Here is a 19472-nt window from a genome sequence, read left to right on the forward strand (position 1 = left end):
GGGTGGGGGTCGCTTCGGCTCTGGCTCCTTCCGCTTCTTGTTCCTCTCCTTCTGTTCTACTCACTTCCTCCCTTGCTTCCTGCTCCGAACCATAGGAGCGTTTCGGGGTTGGGGCGGGGTCTGGTTGGGTTGAGACTCGGGCGGTCTCGGGGGTTTTCCTCTTCAGGGGTGGCGGCGGAGGCATTCGAGTCGGTTCCTCCAGCCCGTGCCGTATGGGTCTGACCAGTGGGCTCCCTTCATTAGTGTTTGCACGGCTGCCCCGGCTTTTCCTTGTTAAGCTGGGGCTTTGGGGGTGAGGCTCGGCCCTGGGTCATGCCGTAGAGGTTCCCGGGGTTAGGGAGGGGTTGCCCGAGGGGCCTCGGCCTCGTTTGCCCCTCTTGGGTCCTTGTACCTTTGGTGTGGGGTTGGCAGTTCCTCAGAGTAGGGTTGTTCCTTCCCTCTGTGTTCCTGTTTTCGGGTATACCCCTCCCTGGGTTCGGTTCCATGTTCCTTCGGGTTCGTCGATCCCGTCGTTCATGGGGGGTGTGTTTCACCCCCTTTTTCTTACCCTTTTCGCTCTTATGTCGCGATGCTGTTCAAAAAAAAAATAAAATAAAAAAAGTGTTCAGGTAAGGTACATCCATACAAGCTGTGCAACAAACATTGATGGATTTCTATCTTGGCCTAGTACGCAGGGCCTCAACCGTTTCGTATCATTGTACAGTGTGTCCTCACTTGAACGAACTATATGGGGCGAAGCCGATTCGTTCCAGTGCGGAATTCGTTCCATCCGTCCGGCCCCAACAACCTTATTTTTTTTTTTTTTTAAACATATGCCAGGACACATTAGTTTGTTTCTTTGTTGTGTGGTGCTTCATTATAATATCTTTCATGCTCTTTTGGTGTCAATAATAATCTGAGATGCGAGAATCACCATCCCCCACCCCACTCACACCATCCTCCACACCACCCACACCATCCTCCACACCACCCACACCATCCTCCACACCACCCACACCATCCTCCACACCACCCACACCATCCTCCACACCACCCACACCATCCCCCACACCACCCACACCATCCTCCACACCACCCACACCATCCTCCACACCACCCACACCATCCTCCACACCACCCACACCATCCTCCACACCACCCACACCATCCCCCACACCATCCTCCACACCACCCACACCATCCCCCACACCACCCACACCATCCTCCACACCATCCTCCACACCACCCACACCATCCTCCACACCACCCATACCATCCCCACACCACCCATACCATCCCCCACACCACCCATACCATCCCCCACACCACCCACACCATCCCCACACCACCCACACCATCCCCACACCATCCTCCACACCACCCACACCATCCCCCACACCACCCATACCATCCCCCACACCACCCACACCATCCCCCACACCACCCACACCATCCCCCACACCACCCATACCATCCCCCACACCACCCATACCATCCCCCACACCACCCACACCACCCACACCATCCTCCACACCACCCCCCACACCACCCACACCATCCCCCACACCACCCACACCATCCCCCACACCACCCACACCATCCCCCACACCACCCACACCATCCTCCACACCACCCACACCATCCCCCACACCACCCACACCATCCCCCACACCACCCACACCATCCCCCACACCACTAACACCATTCACCCCCACCACCCACACTTCCCACACCACCACCCACACACCCCACACCACCACTCACACACCCCACACCACCCACATCATCCCCCACACCATCCACACCATCCCCCACACCACCCACACCATCCCCCACACCACCCACACCATCCCCCACACCCCCACACCATCCCCAACACCACTAACACCATTCGCCCCCACCACCCACACTCCCCACACCACCACCCACATCATCCCCCACACACCCCACATCATCCCCCACACCCAACCACACCACCCACACCAACCCACCCACACCCAAACCACACCACACCACCCAAACCATACCACACCACACCACACCACCCAAACCATACCACACCACACCACCCAAACCATACCACACCACCCACACCGTGTACTGAAACAGCAGGCTTGGAAGCGTCTCAACTCGCCCGACAAAAAAAAAATGATGGGTTGACAGGTCTCCTCTCACACCTCCAGGACCCCCCCACCCCCACCCCCCAGGTACCCGGCCATACACACCACAATGCCAAGTCAGCTATTGTTTTCTTCAGGAAACAATAAAACGTGTTAATGATTAATAATGTATATTAATACACAAAAATTAACATATTTTGGCATAAATATTTTACAGCTAAGATTGAGATTTATAAGAGAGTATGAATGAGAGGTTTGGCAGCCATGCGTGGTCACCACCCTTCTCTCTCCACTTCCACCTCCCCTGACAACACCTTCCACCACTGACCCCACCTGCCTCTTTCCACCACCTGCCTCCCCTGACCCCACCTGCCTACCCTGACCCCACCTGCCTCCCCTGACCCCACCTGCCTCCCCTGACCCCACCTGCCTCCCCTGACCCCACCTGCCTCCCCTGATCCAACCTGCCTCCCCTGACCCCACCTGCCTCCCCTGACCCCACCTGCCTCCCCTGACACCGCCTGCCTCCCCTGACCCCACCTGCCTCCCCTGACACCACCTGCCTCTTTCCACCACCTGCCTCCCCTGACCCCACCTGCCTCCCCTGACACCACCTGCCTCTTTCCACCACCTGCCTCCCCTGACCCCACCTGCCTCCCCTGACACCGCCTGCCTCCCCTGACCCCACCTGCCTCCCCTGACACCACCTGCCTCCCCTGACACCACCTGCCTCTTTCCACCACCTGCCTCCCTTGACACCGCCTGCCTCCCCTGACCCCACCTGCCTCCCCTGACCTCACCTGCCTCCCCTGACCTCACCTGCCTCCCATGACACCGCCTGCCTCCTCTGACACCACCTGCCTCCCCTGACCCCACCTGCCTCCCCTGACCCCACCTGCCTCCCCTGACCCCACCTGCCTCCCCTGACACCACCTGCCTCCCCTGACCCCATGTGCCTCCCCTGACACCACCTGCCTCCCCTGACCCCATGTGCCTCCCCTGACACCACCTGCCTCCCCTGACCCCACCTGCCACCCCTGACCCCACCTGCCTCCCCTGACCCCACCTGCCTCCCCTGACCCCACCTGCCTCCCCTGACCCCACCTGCCACCCCTGACACCGCCTGCCTCCCCTGACCCCACCTGCCTCCCCTGACACCACCTGCCTCCCCTGACCCCACCTGCCTCCCCTGACCCCACCTGCCTCCCCTGACACCACCTGCCTCCCCTGACACCACCTGCCTCCCCTGACACCGCCTGCCTCCCCTGACACCGCCTGCCTCCCCTGACACCACCTGCCTCCCATGACACCGCCTGCCTCCTCTGACACCACCTGCCTCCCCTGACACCGCCTGCCTCCCCTGACCCCACCTGCCTCCCCTGACCCCACCTGCCTCCCATGACACCGCCTGCCTCCTCTGACACCACCTGCCTCCCCTGACACCACCACAAATGATGCCAGCCACCTCACCAAGGCCTAACGTTCACACGACCTGTGCTTGTTTTATTGGCCTCCTCAAAATTTATTCTAAATAGATATTAGTACAGTACGTAGGCTGTTAGAGGAGGGAGGGAGGGATCCAGGAAACAACCCCCCCCCTCCCACCCACCACCCCCCCCCCCCCCAATGGCTCAGGGAGCGACCGGCCGGCCACACAATGCCGGCTGTTATCTACACCCCAATTGTATTAAAAATTCTGTGAAAAGGAAATGTGTTCAAACTGTTTAAAATATGTACTGTATATATTACAATTTTCACCATTATTATTGCTCCAATATGACATTTTTCTAATAAAAAGGCTATTTTCAGTGTAGATAATGCGATAATTATCATTAAATTGACTCTTGGCATCTGACGACGAGAGGAGAGTGAGTGGTCTCTGTGGTCAGGTGGAGGAAGGAGGGTGGGGGCGGGGGAGCACGTGTTGCCTCCTGACAACAACTCTCTCACCAATGCCCCCCTGACACCATTTTATCACAATTTTTATCACCATTTCTCCCTAGAAACAATGGGTAGGGATAAAACACTACATAACTGTTTACACTCTGGCGAATCATAGTTGATGACAGCCAGCTCTGACGCTCGGCCTCGGTGACCGCTTGGACGAACATTCCTCACTTAATCGAACATTTGTATGTTCCACTGAACATTTGGTACCGAATTCAATTTGTTCGGCTCTTCCGGGAATTCGATAGAGCGGGGTTCGTTAGTCTGAGGAAGCACTGTACCTGCAAGTTCCTTGGTGAGGGGTGCTTGTCGGGGTTCTAAATAAATAATCAACATAAATGTTTATTTAGGTAAGGTACGTACGTCCAAGAGATTTTACAAAGAATGATGGATTTATAGATAGGGCTAGTACATACAATGCCTATAGCCACTATTACGCAAAGTGTTTCGGGCATTCGTTTCGAGCAAAGCGTTCTCGTTGGTTCACAGGTCTCTTCGTACCTTCCAATATTATTGGAACGTCTGTTGAATTTCGATGTGGTTTCCATCGGGTCTTTTGTTGGCCTTGTTGGTTCCCTCCCATCATCTGTTTTCTTTTGCTTCGTTTTCGCCTTGTTTTGTTTTTGCGTCGTCTCTACTTCCAGTTTCGGCGTTCTTTGTCTTCGTTCAGCACACCTTCCTGGTGTTTGTACGATGTCTGTGCGTTGTGTGTACAATTTGTGTGTCCGCCTGGTGTACGAGCCACGCCTCCCGGTGGACGGGTGGTGCGTTTCGTACCTCGTGTGCTGGGGCCGCGGTGTGCGTTTTTGTTTACGGGCGGTATGCTCGTGTGTTCGCGCCATTTCTCGTGGTTTTCTACGGCTTCTTGCTCGTTTCTCCCTCCGGTCGTGGCCCTCTGGATGCTGAGCGTGTTTTGGACTTATGTCGGGGATGTCACTTTGTTCTCCTTTTGTCCTGTTTCGTCTTCTGCAGGGCGCACACCTCTGGCCGTATTCTCCTTCGACCTCGCATTTTATTCAGGTAAGGGTACATACTGTGCCTACTGCCTCGAGTATGCATGGCTTTTGGGCACACCTTTAGCGCTGCTCCTGGTATGTTACTTGGCTCGCCTGTGTTGTGGCACGGTCGTGTGTGTCTGCTCTGCAGGTGAGGTTGTCTTGTCTGGCGCTTCTGTCGGCCTAGTGCTGGTTCTCACTTGTGGTGGGGTGCTTGCCTAGTAGTGCTTGCGGGGGTTGAGCTCTGGCTCTTGGGCCATGCCTCCCCTGTCAGTTGACGGTTGCGCAGTTTCCTGAGCCTTCTGGGCTCTGTCTTCTTGTTTGCTCCTGTGGGTGGCGTCTGCCTCCTCCACATGGCATTTTGGAGCTTTTTGCTTCCTTTCCCTCTGCCATTACTCGGGTTCTTTTTAAGTCAGCAGTCTCCGTGGTGTAGTGGTAAGACACTCGCCTGGCGTTCCGCGAGCGCTATGTCATGGGTTCGTATCCTGGCCGGGGAGGATTTACTGGGTGCAATTCCTTAACTGTAGCCTCTGTTTAACGCAACAGTAAAATGTGTACTTGGATGAAAAAACGATTCTTCGCGGCAGGGGGATCGTATTCCAGGGACCATAGGATTAAGGACTTGCCCGAAACGCTACGCGTACTAGTGGCTGTACAAGAATGTAACAACTCTTGTATATATCTCAAAAAAAAAAAAAAAAAGTCTGGGTCCTTTGGGTGTTCACTACCTCCTGTGTCCCCTTGTGCGTACCTGCATTCGGACATAAATACAACGGCCCTGCGGAGGGCCTCTTGGCCCGTGCGAGGCAGCTACTAATTTAAATTAAATTTTGCTCCAAGGGGCGAGTTTATTGGGCAGCGCCACTCATCTTGTGAGTAGACACACTGCCATAGCAGCATGTACAACACTCCTCGATAGGAGGAATACCTGCTGGGTTGTTCATCCTGTCACTTGTACCCAGACACAGCTGGGATTTGCTTAACTGTCTCCAGTGAACAGCTCCTCAAACAAGATTATCATACATTCCCACTCACTTACATGTCCAACCCGCCCTTGCACCAATAGTGGGGCCCCACCACCACGTTACGGGGTAATTGGTTCCGCACATCACCAGGCCTGTTACTTTGCCGCACAGGTGGCGTGTGCCACTATCCCAGTTTCTATTGTTTCATGGAGATTGGTCAATTAACACACACACTCAGGGACTACTTATCTTTTGTTGCATATACAGTAGTTGTGGGTGATCGTTGGCGGGCAATGGTGCGGGCTGGGCGCACTGAGTGTTGGTACGGTGTCTTGAATGTCTGTTCTAGACCACACTTGCCAGTAGACTAGTTATTATTCGCTACTCTGCTGGTTTTTTGCTTGGGCGCCGCCTCAGTTCCCCACAGGTTGGCAGGACTTTTTGTTGGACGTGCGGAACGGTTTGAGTTCCGTCGTTGGTACTTTGTGGAGCTTTGCTTCTCTCGTTAGGCTCATGCGTTTGGAGCGAGTATCTTCTTGGGATACTCTACTCCTTCTGCCACCCTTGTTCACTGTTCCATCCTTGTTTACTCTTCCCTGCTTGTTGGGATTGCGTCGATGGCTCCTAACTGGGGTGTTTGGTGTGGTGTTTGGTCACCTTGCGTGCGTCTTTAGTGCCCTTTGTCCATCTTTTGTTCTTTGTTGTCCGGTGGGGCTCTGCCCCTCATTTCGGTTCTTTTGTTTTCGTTGTAGACTTCTGGGTCTTTTCCCTGTCTGGACACTTTCCTTGCCTATCTTCGGTGCCCGACTGCACCCTCATATAGCCGAGGGAGAGATCTTCTCAAGAACCTCAAGTTAACCCTGCTGTCCGTAAGGTCCCTCAGGTATGTACGCGCTCCTCTACACATTTTGTAGTTGGTCGTGTACGTTACTTCCCGGCTGCTCCTTGGGCCGTATTCGTGGTTTCCTTATTTATTTCCGTTTTTCCTCCCCATGCTACACTTTGTGTCTGGGTCAGTGCTTCTTGGTTTTCCTGTTTGGTGCTCCAGTGGGCCTCTGTCCATGTTCCATGTCCTGCTTTTGGACTTCTCCAGTGTTCCGTTTTGATACCGAGTTCCTGCGATTTCTGTGTGGTTTTCTGCAGGCTTCGGGTTGCGCTGTCTGTGGGGGGGTGTGGACTTTTCGGTCTGCCGCTCCTGCTTTCCTGGTTCCTTTTCTTGGAACCGGGTTTGCTGGGTTCCGGTCCTGGTTTTGGTTATTCTTTGTTCCTTTTCCGGACCGGGTGTTTTTGCTTTCCTGCGGTTCTCGTCCTCGGTAGTTATCCTCTTGGATGCCTCGGGGATGCGTGTCTCATTCTTCCCTGCTGGAGCTGGTTATATTGCTCCTTTGGGTTGCGGAGTCACTGTTTTTAGCTTCGCGTTTTGCGAATCTGAACACAGGTCCCAGGTTATTGGGACCAGGTTATTGGTCTCCCACCTGCGTGTTTCGTCTCGGGGGGGCAGTGTGTGGTTTTTCTATCATTGCGAAGGGTCCTTCGGTCTTTGATAGGGTTGGCTTGTATTCCCTTCAGGGTTGTTCTGGGACCGTCGTCTGGGATTGTCCTGTCACCTCATGTTGGGTGGTGCTGGCAGAGCTGCGCCTTCTTGCGTTCAGTGTTGCGGTTCCTTCTGCTCCATTCCACTTGCTGTCCTGGGCGTTGTTCCCCTCTGGCCTGCTCTTGAGTTTTGGGGCCGTCCTGGTCGTTGGCCTGGGTGGTCTTTTTCTTCTCGTTTTGGTCTTTTTGTTTCTGGTTTTGGTTATTCAGTTAGGACGTGTGGTATCCGCCTCCCAGTTCCATGTTTTACTTATCTTTGGGGAGGTAGCTCCGGGGAGCCGACGGGGCTCCCCCCAGAAAACCAGCGTTGAATGTAATGAAACGCCATTTTCTGGGCGAGTCCCGGAGGCTCCCCGGCATCCCGTCCTCCCTCCGGTCGGCGGCGTTTTTCGCGTATTTGACATCCAGCCTAAGAACTGCCAGTTGGATCGCCGGCGTGGAGGGTCTGGGGCTCCCCCTTCCCCCTCTCGGGGAGGGGGTTGCGCAGACGGTGGCGCGGCGACGTGATGACGTCATGCTAGTTTGATAATTTTGTTTGGGGAGTCTTGTCCACTCGTTCGGCTTTCGGTAGCAATAATTTCAACAGGATAGGGGTTTGTTTTGGGGCGCCTACCTTTCTGGGTGCCTGTCCCGGTCGATGGCAGACATAGAATGCTTCCAATCACAAAGAGGTTTCTATAGGCTCCTCGTGCCTCTCTGAGGGGGCCAGGTTCTGGCTTGTGGTCCCCGGTAGGCAAGAACTCCTAGCACTTTGACTGATGCCAGAAAGTTATACATATCCATTCAGCCTGGATAGCTCCGGGGAGCCAACGGGACTCGCCCAGAAAATGGCGTTTCATTACATTCAACGCTGGTTTGTTTTTTGTTTTTAATATTTAGAATATGTACCACAATATATGCTATTACAGATTGAATTTCACAACTGCCTGGAGCACCAACGCAGTCAGCATATGCCAGGCAATGGGGTTGACATCTGTGAAAAGGGTAGAACGAGCCCACCGTTATTTGGTTACTGTTAAGGGAAAGTTTGACCCTGAGAAAAGGAAAAAGGTTGGTAAGATTTAATATAACCTGTACCATTCATGAATGATACTTTTGAGGGAATTTGGGAGGTGTAGTTGCCATTGCTGAATTCAGATGTCCTAAATAAAATGTACACTTCCAAATTTCAAAGCCGTTCTATATCTGCTGGTACAAAAGAAATTGACTTCATCATTTTCCATATTTTCAAGAAAGATTAAGTTTCATTCCCAGAATTTCTCAGATGTTCGCAAGTACTTTTGACTGTAAGCAAATTGAAAGGTGCATGCAGTGGTGTAAAAATCCAAATATGTACCAGTAGTTGTATATAATCAGTATGCAGCTAGTGAGCCTTGGTCTGATGGTGACCTTGGAGGTGCACGATGTTTTAAGTGATGTTAAATAAAATTATAGTTTACTACAATTTAGTTTTATATAGAATAGAATATGAATATACTTTATATAGTTGTAATTAAAACTAATACTGTATAGTTTAACATTAAAGAATATAGTTTTACATTAAACTAGAAACTGGAAGCAATTTACCTCCCTAAGTAAACTAAATTTCCCTTTTGGCAAAGTAAAAAAAAAAATTGAGGGTCTTAATTATCATAATTGATCTGCTTATGTACTAATGTTTCAACACTAACACACTATTATTGTTTCAATGATCTTTTCAATTTCTATAGTTCAATCTGCATAAATATTGGTAGAAAAGTAAATTGAATATTACTGTATAAATATACCAACTTGTTGTCTTGAACGGTACATTGCATTTTGACATAAAATTCTTCAATGGCCAAAAACTGATGAACTAAAAATCATAGGGGCTTGTAAAATTGACGTATATCCTGTTTTCCAGCCGAGGCTCCTCGGGTTAAGTTTGGGCAATTTTAGTACATCAGTTTAGTGATGGTGGGAGTAATGGTAGTGAGGGGGAGTGTTTTGCAAAACCCTGTTATTAATACAGTTTCTTGAAAGTGTTCAAACCAAATAGTTATACATAGTTCAGGTCAATCTGTAGTGGGTTTATAATAAATCTAGAGGCCTCTTTGCTTACAGTATTTAGCATTATATAGTAAAGGATTAAAAGCCTCTCTGACAGTTATCACAAGTAGGGCCTGGTCCCAGTTCGGGCTCGAAGGATAGAACTACTACCAGAATGCACACCAGGTATACACCATTTGAAGGAAAAGGGACTATTTGTCAATTTTGTGACCTCATGAAGGATGGACTGAAATGAAATTTTTCATTTCATGATTGCAGTATGTTTTCAGGCATGTTATTGACTTAATTATCTCCATTAAGGATTTGTAGGTTTTTTCTTTACTAACATATTTTTAATAAAGGAGATCTGTAATGCCAGGTGCAGACTGTGAGTCACAATAATGTGGCTTAAGTTAAGATAGCCAAACCGCATTATCAGAAAATGAAGAAATGATGTTCCTTCATTTTCTGATGGGTGGTTTGGAAATAATAGTACCAGGTTCTATACACACAATAATGTTGCAGGCTGGCAAAAGTAATACATCTAAATTTAATTATCTGTATTAAAAATGTTTGTTTGGCAAGCTATGTAGAGTGGAAAGTATAGCTTTCATCCTGCAAATCATTCGAGTAACATTTTAAATTAATACAGTATTTTATTGCATTTGGGTGGCTGCTTCATACAATGACATAATTTTTTCACGGGTATTCCAAGTGCTTTATACAGCTGCCGATATCTGCCTTCATGATTTGGGACACTCGACTATTTTTATTTTTACAATACAGTACTGTACTTGGGTTGGCTTTGGCAACTGGTTCGTGATAGGGTAGGAAGCCATCAGAATAGTTGTGAACTGTACAGTTGCCGTTTCTGTACATGACAATCTTGTGGTGGAAATTTGTCATTTGATAGAATTAACAAATTTCAGTAAATTATGAAATGGTACTTTTTTGGTTTACCTTGTGTTTATGAAATGATTAAATTATTTAAATGAGATTTTGCATTGAGAAATTTTAGTTTTGAATGTCGTGTAAGGTAATGTGAGTCTCATTAACCTGAAGGAATTCATTAATTATAAGTAAGCTGTGGCAGCATTCAAAAGTAAAACACAAACAAAAAAAATTGCCTGTTCATTTATGGACATTACTAGCAAGGCAACATCAAATTTTGTTAATGTGAATGGGGGTGGTCCGATATACCTGTACAGTCATTCAGATTACCAAGCGTAAGTGATACATTTAATTACCACCTTCAGTACTTTTGTTAAAACTGTAGTGAAGTTAATAACCATTAGCCTAATTTTTCCAATTGTTCCCCAGTTAGTGGCAGCCCTGCATGACCCAATGACACAGCAAGAGTACGAGACGCCCCTAGAGAGCCTCACGCAGGAGGCTGCCACCCAGACGTGGTGGGAGGTTGATGTCCTGACAAAGGGCAAGGAAGCACTACAGGAGGCAAACAATTTGATGGGTGAGTGTTGTGGAGAATAGGAAGAATAGTGTTGTGGGACGGAGGACGGGGGGGGGGGTAGTGTTGTGGAATGGAGAGCAGGGGGTGGGGTAGGGTTGTGGGATGGAGAGCAGGGGGTGGGGTAGGGTGATGGGATGGAGGGCAGGGTGTGGGGTAGGGTTGTGGGATGGAGGGCAGGGTGTGGGATGGAGGGCACGGGGGTGGGGTAGGGTTGTGGGATAGAGGGCAGGGTGTGGGGTAGGGTTGTGGGATGGAGGGCAGGGTGTGGGATGGAGGGCAGGGTGTGGGGTAGGGTTGTGGGATGGAGGGCAGGGTGTGGGATGGAGGGCAGGGTGTGGGGTAGGGTTGTGGGATGGAGGGCAGGGTGTGGGGTAGGGTTGTGGGATGGAGGGCAGGGTGTGGGGTAGGGTTGTGGGATGGAGGGCAGGGTGTGGGGTAGGGTTGTGGGATGGAGGGCAGGGGGTGGGGTAGGGTTGTGGGATGGAGGGCAGGGGGTGGGGTAGGGTTGTGGGATGGAGGGCAGGGTGTGGGGTAGGGTTGTGGGATGGAGGGCAGGGGGTGGGGTAGGGTTGTGGGATGAAGGGCAGGGTGTGGGATGGAGGGCAGGGTGTGGGATGGAGGGCAGGGTGTGGGATGGAGGGCAGGAGGGTGGGGTAGGGTTGTGGGATGGAGGGCAGGGTGTGGGATGGAGGGCAGGAGGGTGGGGTAGGGTTGTGGGATGGAGGGCAGGGTGTGGGGTAGGGTTGTGGGATGGAGGGCAGGGGGGGGGAAGAGTTGTGGGATGGAGAGCGAGGGGTGCAGGGTTGAGGTGGGGGATACAGGGTTGTGGGACGGAGGGCGGGGGGGGGGGGGGAGTCGCACAGTGTTGTAGGACGGAGGGTGGGGGGGGGGTCGCACAGGGTTGTGGGACGGAGGGCAGGGGGGGGGGATTGCACAGGGTTGTGGGATGGAGGGCAGGGGGGGGGGTCGCACAGGGTTGTGGGACGGAGAGCGAGGGGGTTGCACAGGGATGTGGGACGGAGTGCGGGGGGTCGCACTGGGTTTTGGGGTGGGGGGGCACACAGGGTTGTGGGACAGAGGACGGGGGGGTCGCACAGGGTTGTGGGACTGGGGGCACACAGGGTTGTGGGACGGACGGCGGGGGGTCGCACAGGGTTGTGGGACGGAGGATAGGGGGGTCGCACAGGGTTGTGGGACGGAGGACAGGGGGGTCGCACAGGGTTGTGGGATGGAGGACAGGGGGGTCGCACAGGGTTGTGGGACGGAGGATAGGGGGGTCGCACAGGGTTGTGGGACGGAGGACAGGGGATACAGGGGGATACAGGGTTGTGGGGCGGGGGGTCGCACTGGGTTGTGGGGCGGGGGGTCGCACTGGGTTGTGGGGCGGGGGGTCGCACAGGGTTGTGGGGCGGGGGGTCGCACTGGGTTGTGGGGGGGGGGGTCACACTGGGTTGTGGGGGCGGGGTGGGGGGTCACACTGGGTTGTGGGTGTGGGGGCGGGGTGGGGGGTCACACTGGGTTGTGGGGGCGGGGTGGGGGGGGGGGTCACACTGGGTTGTGGGGGCGGGGTGGGGGGTCACACTGGGTTGTGGGGGCGGGGTGGGGGGTCACACTGGGTTGTGGGGGCGGGGTGGGGGGGTCACACTGGGTTGTGGGGGCGGGGTGGGGGGTCACACTGGGTTGTGGGGGCGGGGTGGGGGGGGGGTCACACTGGGTTGTGGGGGCGGGGTGGGGGTCACACTGGGTTGTGGGGGTGGCGTGGGGGGTCACACTGGGTTGTGGGGGCGGGGTGGGGGGGTCACACTGGGTTGTGGGGGCGGGGGAAGGTTGCACTGGGTTTTGGGGGGGGGGTCGCACTGGGTTTTGGGGGGGGGGTCGCACTGGGTTGTGGAGGCGGGGGGGGGGGGTCGGACTGGGTTGTGGAGGTGGGGGGGGGTCGGACTGGGTTGTGGGGGCGGGAGGGGGGGTCGCACTGGGTTGTGGGGGCGGGGGGGGGGTCGGACTGGGTTGTGGAGGTGGGGGGGTGGTCGGACTGGGTTGTGGAGGTGGGGGGGGGGTCGGACTGGGTTGTGGAGGTGGGGGGGGGGGGTCGGCACTGGGTTGTGGGGGCGGGAGGGGGGTCGCACTGGGTTGTGGAGGTGGGGGGGGGTCGGACTGGGTTGTGGGGGCGGGAGGGGGGGTCGCACTGGGTTGTGGGGGCGGGGGGGGGGTCGGACTGGGTTGTGGAGGTGGGGGGGTGGTCGGACTGGGTTGTGGAGGTGGGGGGGGGGTCGGACTGGGTTGTGGAGGTGGGGGGGGGGGGTCGGCACTGGGTTGTGGGGGCGGGAGGGGGGTCGCACTGGGTTGTCGGGGCGGGGGAGGTCGCACGGGGTTGTGGGGGCGGGGGGAGGTCGCACTGGGTTGTGGGGGCGGGGGGGGTCGCACTGGGTTGTGGAGGTGGGGGGGGTCGGCACTGGGTTGTGCACTGGGTTGTGGGGGCGGGAGGGGGGGTCTCACTGGGTTGTGGGGGCGGGAGGGGGGGTCGCACTGGGTTGTGGGGGCGGGAGGGGGGGTCGCACTGGGTTGTGGGGGCGGGAGGGGGGGTCGCACTGGGTTGTGGGGGCGGGCGGGGGGGTCGCACTGGGTTGTGGGGGCGGGAGGGGGGGTCGCACTGGGTTGTGGGGGCGGGGGGTGGGGGTCGCACTGGGTTGTGGGGGCGGGGGAAAGGGGAGGTCGCACTGGGTTGTTGGGGGGGGGGGTCGCACTGGGTTGTGGGGGCGGGGGGAGGTCGCACTGGGTTGTGGGGGCGGGGGGGGTCGCACTGGGTTGTGGGGCAGAGGCCCACAACCCTGTGGACGGAGGCAGCATGGAGGAGGCACGCCTCCTCCATGCTGCCTGTTGGGTCAGTGACACCTTTGACAGAGACTCCTGTGAGTGGTGTTCCTTGCTTGTACTCAAATTCACCCTGTCCATCGAGATTGATATTCGGGTGCAAGTAGTTTCAGCGTTGCATGTGCGTTTAGGTTGTGGCAACGTGCGAGGTTGCTTGCCTTTCCAGATGTCCTGCAGCTTCCCCGTTTTGGTTATAGGGACCTCGACTTTGGTTTCGTTCGTGCCCCTTAGTCCTTCCCCCTGCTGTTATTCATGCTACTCTCAGCTCCCCAACCATCTGAGGGTTTCAGAGTCAGAGCAGGGTTTGCCTGGTTGTGAGACTCGGGGGATTGCCCCTTCCGGATCGCCTGCAGAGGCATTCGGGCATGTTCCTCCTTCCGAAGCTTTTGGGTCGTGTCAGTGGGCCCCCCTTCATCCCTGTTTTTCTGGTGGACTCTGCTGTTTCTATAGAGGCAAAGGGTTCGGAGGACAGCTCAACCCTGGTTCCTGACGGGGAGGATCTCGGAGCTGGAGAGGAGTTGACTTGAGGGTGCTTGTGCCCCGTTTGACCACGCTTGGGTGTTGGTACCCTTAGTGCCGGGCTTTTTTTTTTTATAGATATATACAAGAGTTGTTACATTCTTGTACAGCCACTAGTACGCACAGCGTTTCGGGCAGGTCCCTGGAATACGATCCCCGCCGCAAAGAATCGTTGTTACAACCAAGTACACATTTTACTATTGCGTTAAACAGAATTACAGTTAAAGATTTGCTCCCAGTAAATCCTCCCCAGCCAGGATACGAACCCTGGTGTTGTTACAAGGGAGGGATTTTTGTATCCCCCCCCCACTCTATACGATTTTGATAAGAGTACGACTCCTCCCCGAATTTGGTACCGGGGTTCCCTTGGGTTATTCGGTTCCTTCTTTTCAGAGGTTTTCGGCATCCCACCGAGGGAAGTGTGGGAGGCCATTGCGGTTTACCTCCTGCGAGACCCGGATTATGGCTCGATAATGGATTCTTCTTTTGAGTTGGCTCCTTTTTTTTCCATACTGGGTGTTACAAGGGTCCAGAGTCTTCGTAGTTGGCAGACTGCCCTTTCTTTTCGTTGGGGGCTTGGCATTCGTTTCTGTCAGACTCGTGCTCTTGAATGGCGTGAGTTGACAACGGTCGTTCAGGTTTACCTGGGACTCTTGGACTATTTCCTTCTCTCCCTCCTGCAGCATAGTTGAGTCTGCAATCCCGCCTTTGACTGTTTTTTGGAGCGCACTCGGGTCACTCGTCGGTTGTTCGAGCAGCTGTGCTGGAGTTATTACCAAAGTGTTATTACCCAAGTGTAGTTACAGGATAAGAACTATGCTCGTGGTGTCCCGTCTTCCCAGCACTCTGTCATGTAACGATTTGAAACTACTGACGGTCTTGGCCTCCACCACCTTCTCACCTAACTTGTTCCTGTAACACGGGTTTGGGTTCCTCTCTCTTTACTTCCTTCTTTCTACTCCCTCTACCCGTATTCTTACTTTTATTTCTAAACCAAGGGACTCCAAAACTTTTAACAAAGCCAACTCCACGCCACGTGGTCCTAAGACGATTGACCGACTTAGGATTCTACACCCAGTATGACGTGACCTAAGCTCTGAACAAAACCCTAGAGTCACCTCTGCTGCCACCACCAGACCAGTAATACAAGAGCAATGATCGAGGTCTGGATCGATCACGCTAATTAATCAACCTTGGGGCTTGATCCCCACTATAAACGATGACCTTGAGTGTGGAATAAATTACACGGTAATGATAATTCCGATTCGATGTTAGAATCGGCGCCCAATGCAACTCTGCCTCGTGTGGACCACGTGACCAGGACAAGTATACACATAAAACACATGGAAACAATAAAATGCAAATTAATAACAAATTTAATTTATTAAAAGAAAACTAAAACAAAATCTAAATAGGTTCACTCCCTATCACTTTAACACTCCCTACTTGACCTGAGTGGCAAATGAGACTATTTCTATACTTAACAATAGCAACTATACCTTGGGCGACCAGCTAGTTGTCTTGGTTGGTCTTGGGGAGAGGTAAGATGTTTGACCTCTCCCAGCTGCTTCCGTGACCCCACTGCTCTTTTCCTCGTCTGGTCTACCCCAGACAAGAACATTGTAACCTTCCGCCTAGTCAAAGTTTCCAAGTTACTAGCAAGGTTTAAGTTATAACAATTAAACTCTGTTGTACTTAATTGATCCAGACTGGTTGAATTATTTTACTGAAATAAATTACACAAGCCTCTAACGGCAGAGCTGTTCCCGATCACAAAAATGGTTATTAAAACTTTGAGAAATAGTAGACCTGTCAACCCCTGATGACCTATGACCGCCGGTCACTCCGCTTTAAAAGTTAGATCTGATTCGTGACGTCACTGATGGTGACTTAAACTCAATAATTAGAATACTCTTGATATTGTATCCAGTACTATTATACAATACAATTTTAATGCAAAATGAATAAAGGCTAATTTTCTCTAATTCACTGAATACTATAGGATGATTCATTATACGCAGTTATGAACAACGCGTCGGTTATTTCCACCGCGAATCCCCCTGGGGGTCAGGTCACCATGCGGCTCAGCTTCCCATTCTCTTTTGTCGATAAACCACTCTGGATAATTCTTACAACAGCCTAGTTTGTTACAACCCCCCCGCACAAGCACTTAGTAAACCTTGTTAATTTGTTAAAATTCACGAGGTTTAGTATCCAAACCCACAATTCAACTCATGCCACAAACAAAAGCTAACCTAACTAATAAAATTTGACAAATAATAGTCCAACATCATAATGAACATGTTCATATTTCATAAATTTCTCAGCTGTCAACTGACAGCAATCCTCCAATATCAGGAAACATACATCCTACCCTTACTGACATAGCTAAATAACATGTCCCTACTCTACCATCAAAAACTAGCTATTAAACTCTCTTGGCTCTTCACTAGCCAAGTCCATGTGTCCTCTAGAGCCGGCCACACCGTGCTCAAACAAACATTAAAGTTATATCATCAGACTGAACTTTCAGTCATCCGGGAGCGTACTACGGAACTATCAAGTTCACATCCGTGTACTAACCACTCCCCATCAAGGAACACACCTAACGTTTATTACATGTATCTAAAAATAAAAATTCCTATACTATATCACAGGTTACGGCTGACTGTACAGCCAAGTGTTCTCACTCACTAGAAGTGTCAATGTTTATATTGGTCCGCCTCTCCTGTGTTCAAACATTCTGAAAAAAAAATAGCACAACATAATTTTCCATAACCGTTTGTTCTGGGCTGAGACAATTACACAGGGGCTTCGATTTTGATTACTGACCAATTTATAGTTAAATTTTCATATATTATACCAGAATTATTTTAAATCTGTTTTTCAACATTTAAACAAAAGTGTCCAGATGTTCTTTACACAGATGTTCAGAGCCACTTTGTTGTTTGTATCAATTGTTCATATTGAGTAATCGAAAAAAAAATCGATGCTGCTGGATGCTGAATGTAGTCGCTGACGATGACGGTGTCGATCTTGCTTCTTCTCATGTGTAGACATCAATACCTGGTCCTCTTGTACTCCCATCCGGTACTCCTGAATGACGACAGAGTGTAGTAGAGCGGAGTGCCAAGTGACAGCTGTAGAATACTGTTACTTCGGCCATTAATCTTGCTCTCGACAGTCCACACGCCTTCATATCAATCACAGTTCACACGGCAGTCTTGATGTTAAACTTGTCGCAGATGACCACAGCAGAGCAGAACTGGATGTACCAACGGTGTCTCTTAGCAGGAGTGATGTTAGAAGGTCGTAGAGGCGGGTTGCTTGTTTGCAGAACAGGTGAATCCCGTCTTCCATCATTGCTCACGTCATCTCAGGCGTTTCTTGATGTCACCAGGTTACTAGGCCGTAAACACCAACTGTGCATACCCTCGTACCGCCGACTTTAGGCCAAAGGAGACAATTTTGCGACCTTCTATTGGCGAGTCCCGGTACTCTGTAGGGAAACCGTGCCTTCCACCTGTGACCGCCTTACTTCTGCTTTCTTGTTACTTCAGATGACGTAATCATTAATCTTCCGGCGAAATTCTTGAGTACTGCTACGTGCTTTCCATTTCTTGACCTCTCCTCCAACACTGCTGGAATGACTGCAGTCTTGATGACGCAGCAGGTGGGTATTGGTGATCTCGAGACAGCTACCCCGGCGTTGTATGGCACCTCCGGTGACTGCTATAATGTGGACAGCTCGCTGGCCCTGACAACCTCGTTAGTGACGTGAGGCGTCGGCCGGGTGACTCTTGGACAGTCACTCATCCCCAAAGTAACTGATGTATGGGTTACTGGGTCTGGTGGGGGGAGGGCTTGTGTAACGTGCCTCCCCCCTCGGTCTTTACAGACAAGGGTTCACGTGTGGCTGGAACAACTGGGTCGGTGTACCAATCAGACCTGGGAACAGACAGACACAACACAGCGGAAGCATAGATATACTCTGGGTTTGGTGGAGGTGGAACCCCAGAGCACGGTAAAAGTTGCTACCTGAGTTAAGTATAGACATAGTACATCTCATTGCCTTTACAGGAAAATCTAATCAATACTAAATTATACTAACTAAGGAAGTTACTTTACTGTATAGCGCGAGATCTCGTCACCATAGGGTGGCGAGACTGCACCTGACTACTGATGAGCGATGACAGAGGGTCATCCTCATCTTCTGACTCGTCGGTGAAGCCATGAGTCAGCACTGCTGAGTCAGGAACTAGACCCGCTGAAGGCAGTTCTAATTCCTCTCTAGCATGATAATGTTTCAATTTATTCACGTGAATTGTCCTTTCCACCTGGTCCTCGAACACTCCTTTTATAACAAGATTAACCGGCCCCGCCCTTTTAATTACTCTATATGGTCCTCGCCACCTCGGAGCTAGTTTCCTGCTCTGATTGGCGGGCGCAGCCTCATGCACTCTCAATACGAGGCTTCCTTCCTTCAACTCAAGAGGGCGCACTTTCTTGTCATAAAAATGAGCATACGGAGTCCGTGCCTTCTTGGACGCTTCAGCTGCAATATTCCATGCATTTCTCATTTTTCCAAGGACCTCTGAAGGATAGTCCTCCCCGTATGCAACATTATGTCTGTTAAGCAGACCTGACGGGAAATTGCATGAATTACCAGTAAACAAATGAAGTGGTTGGGTGTTAATTGATTGGTGGATGGCAGTATTCAAGGCGAACTGAACATAGGGTAGGTGTTCATCCCAGGTGTTTGCATCATGTTCAGCAAGGATTGCAAGCATATCCTTGACTGAACGATTAGTCCGTTCCGTCATTCCGTTTGCTTGTGGGTGGTAGGCCGTTGTAAAAGCCGAAGTTGTCTCTAAAATCTTACAAACTTCTCTAAATATATTCCCATTGAATTCTTGACCCCGGTCAGAGACTAAAACTTTAGGAGGTCCGAATACAGTAACGAACCTACGCAAGAACGCATCTGCAACCGTACGAGAATCCTTCT

At 51.9% G+C, this 19472-nt stretch overlaps 1 protein-coding gene across 1 annotated transcript in view; it reads left to right on the forward strand.

Moving 5' to 3' along the window:
- Positions 1-19472, forward strand: part of LOC123766585 (phosphoribosylformylglycinamidine synthase) — a 452541-nt gene that overhangs the window by 59111 nt on the left and 373958 nt on the right. Inside the window, exons 3-4 of the mRNA XM_069302853.1 lie at positions 8508-8649; positions 10927-11077. Coding sequence (XP_069158954.1) covers positions 8508-8649; positions 10927-11077 — 293 coding nt within the window. The remainder of the gene's footprint in view (positions 1-8507; positions 8650-10926; positions 11078-19472) is intronic.

Source organism: Procambarus clarkii, chromosome 5 (assembly GCF_040958095.1).
Source record: "Procambarus clarkii isolate CNS0578487 chromosome 5, FALCON_Pclarkii_2.0, whole genome shotgun sequence".
Taxonomy (NCBI): domain Eukaryota; kingdom Metazoa; phylum Arthropoda; class Malacostraca; order Decapoda; family Cambaridae; genus Procambarus; species Procambarus clarkii.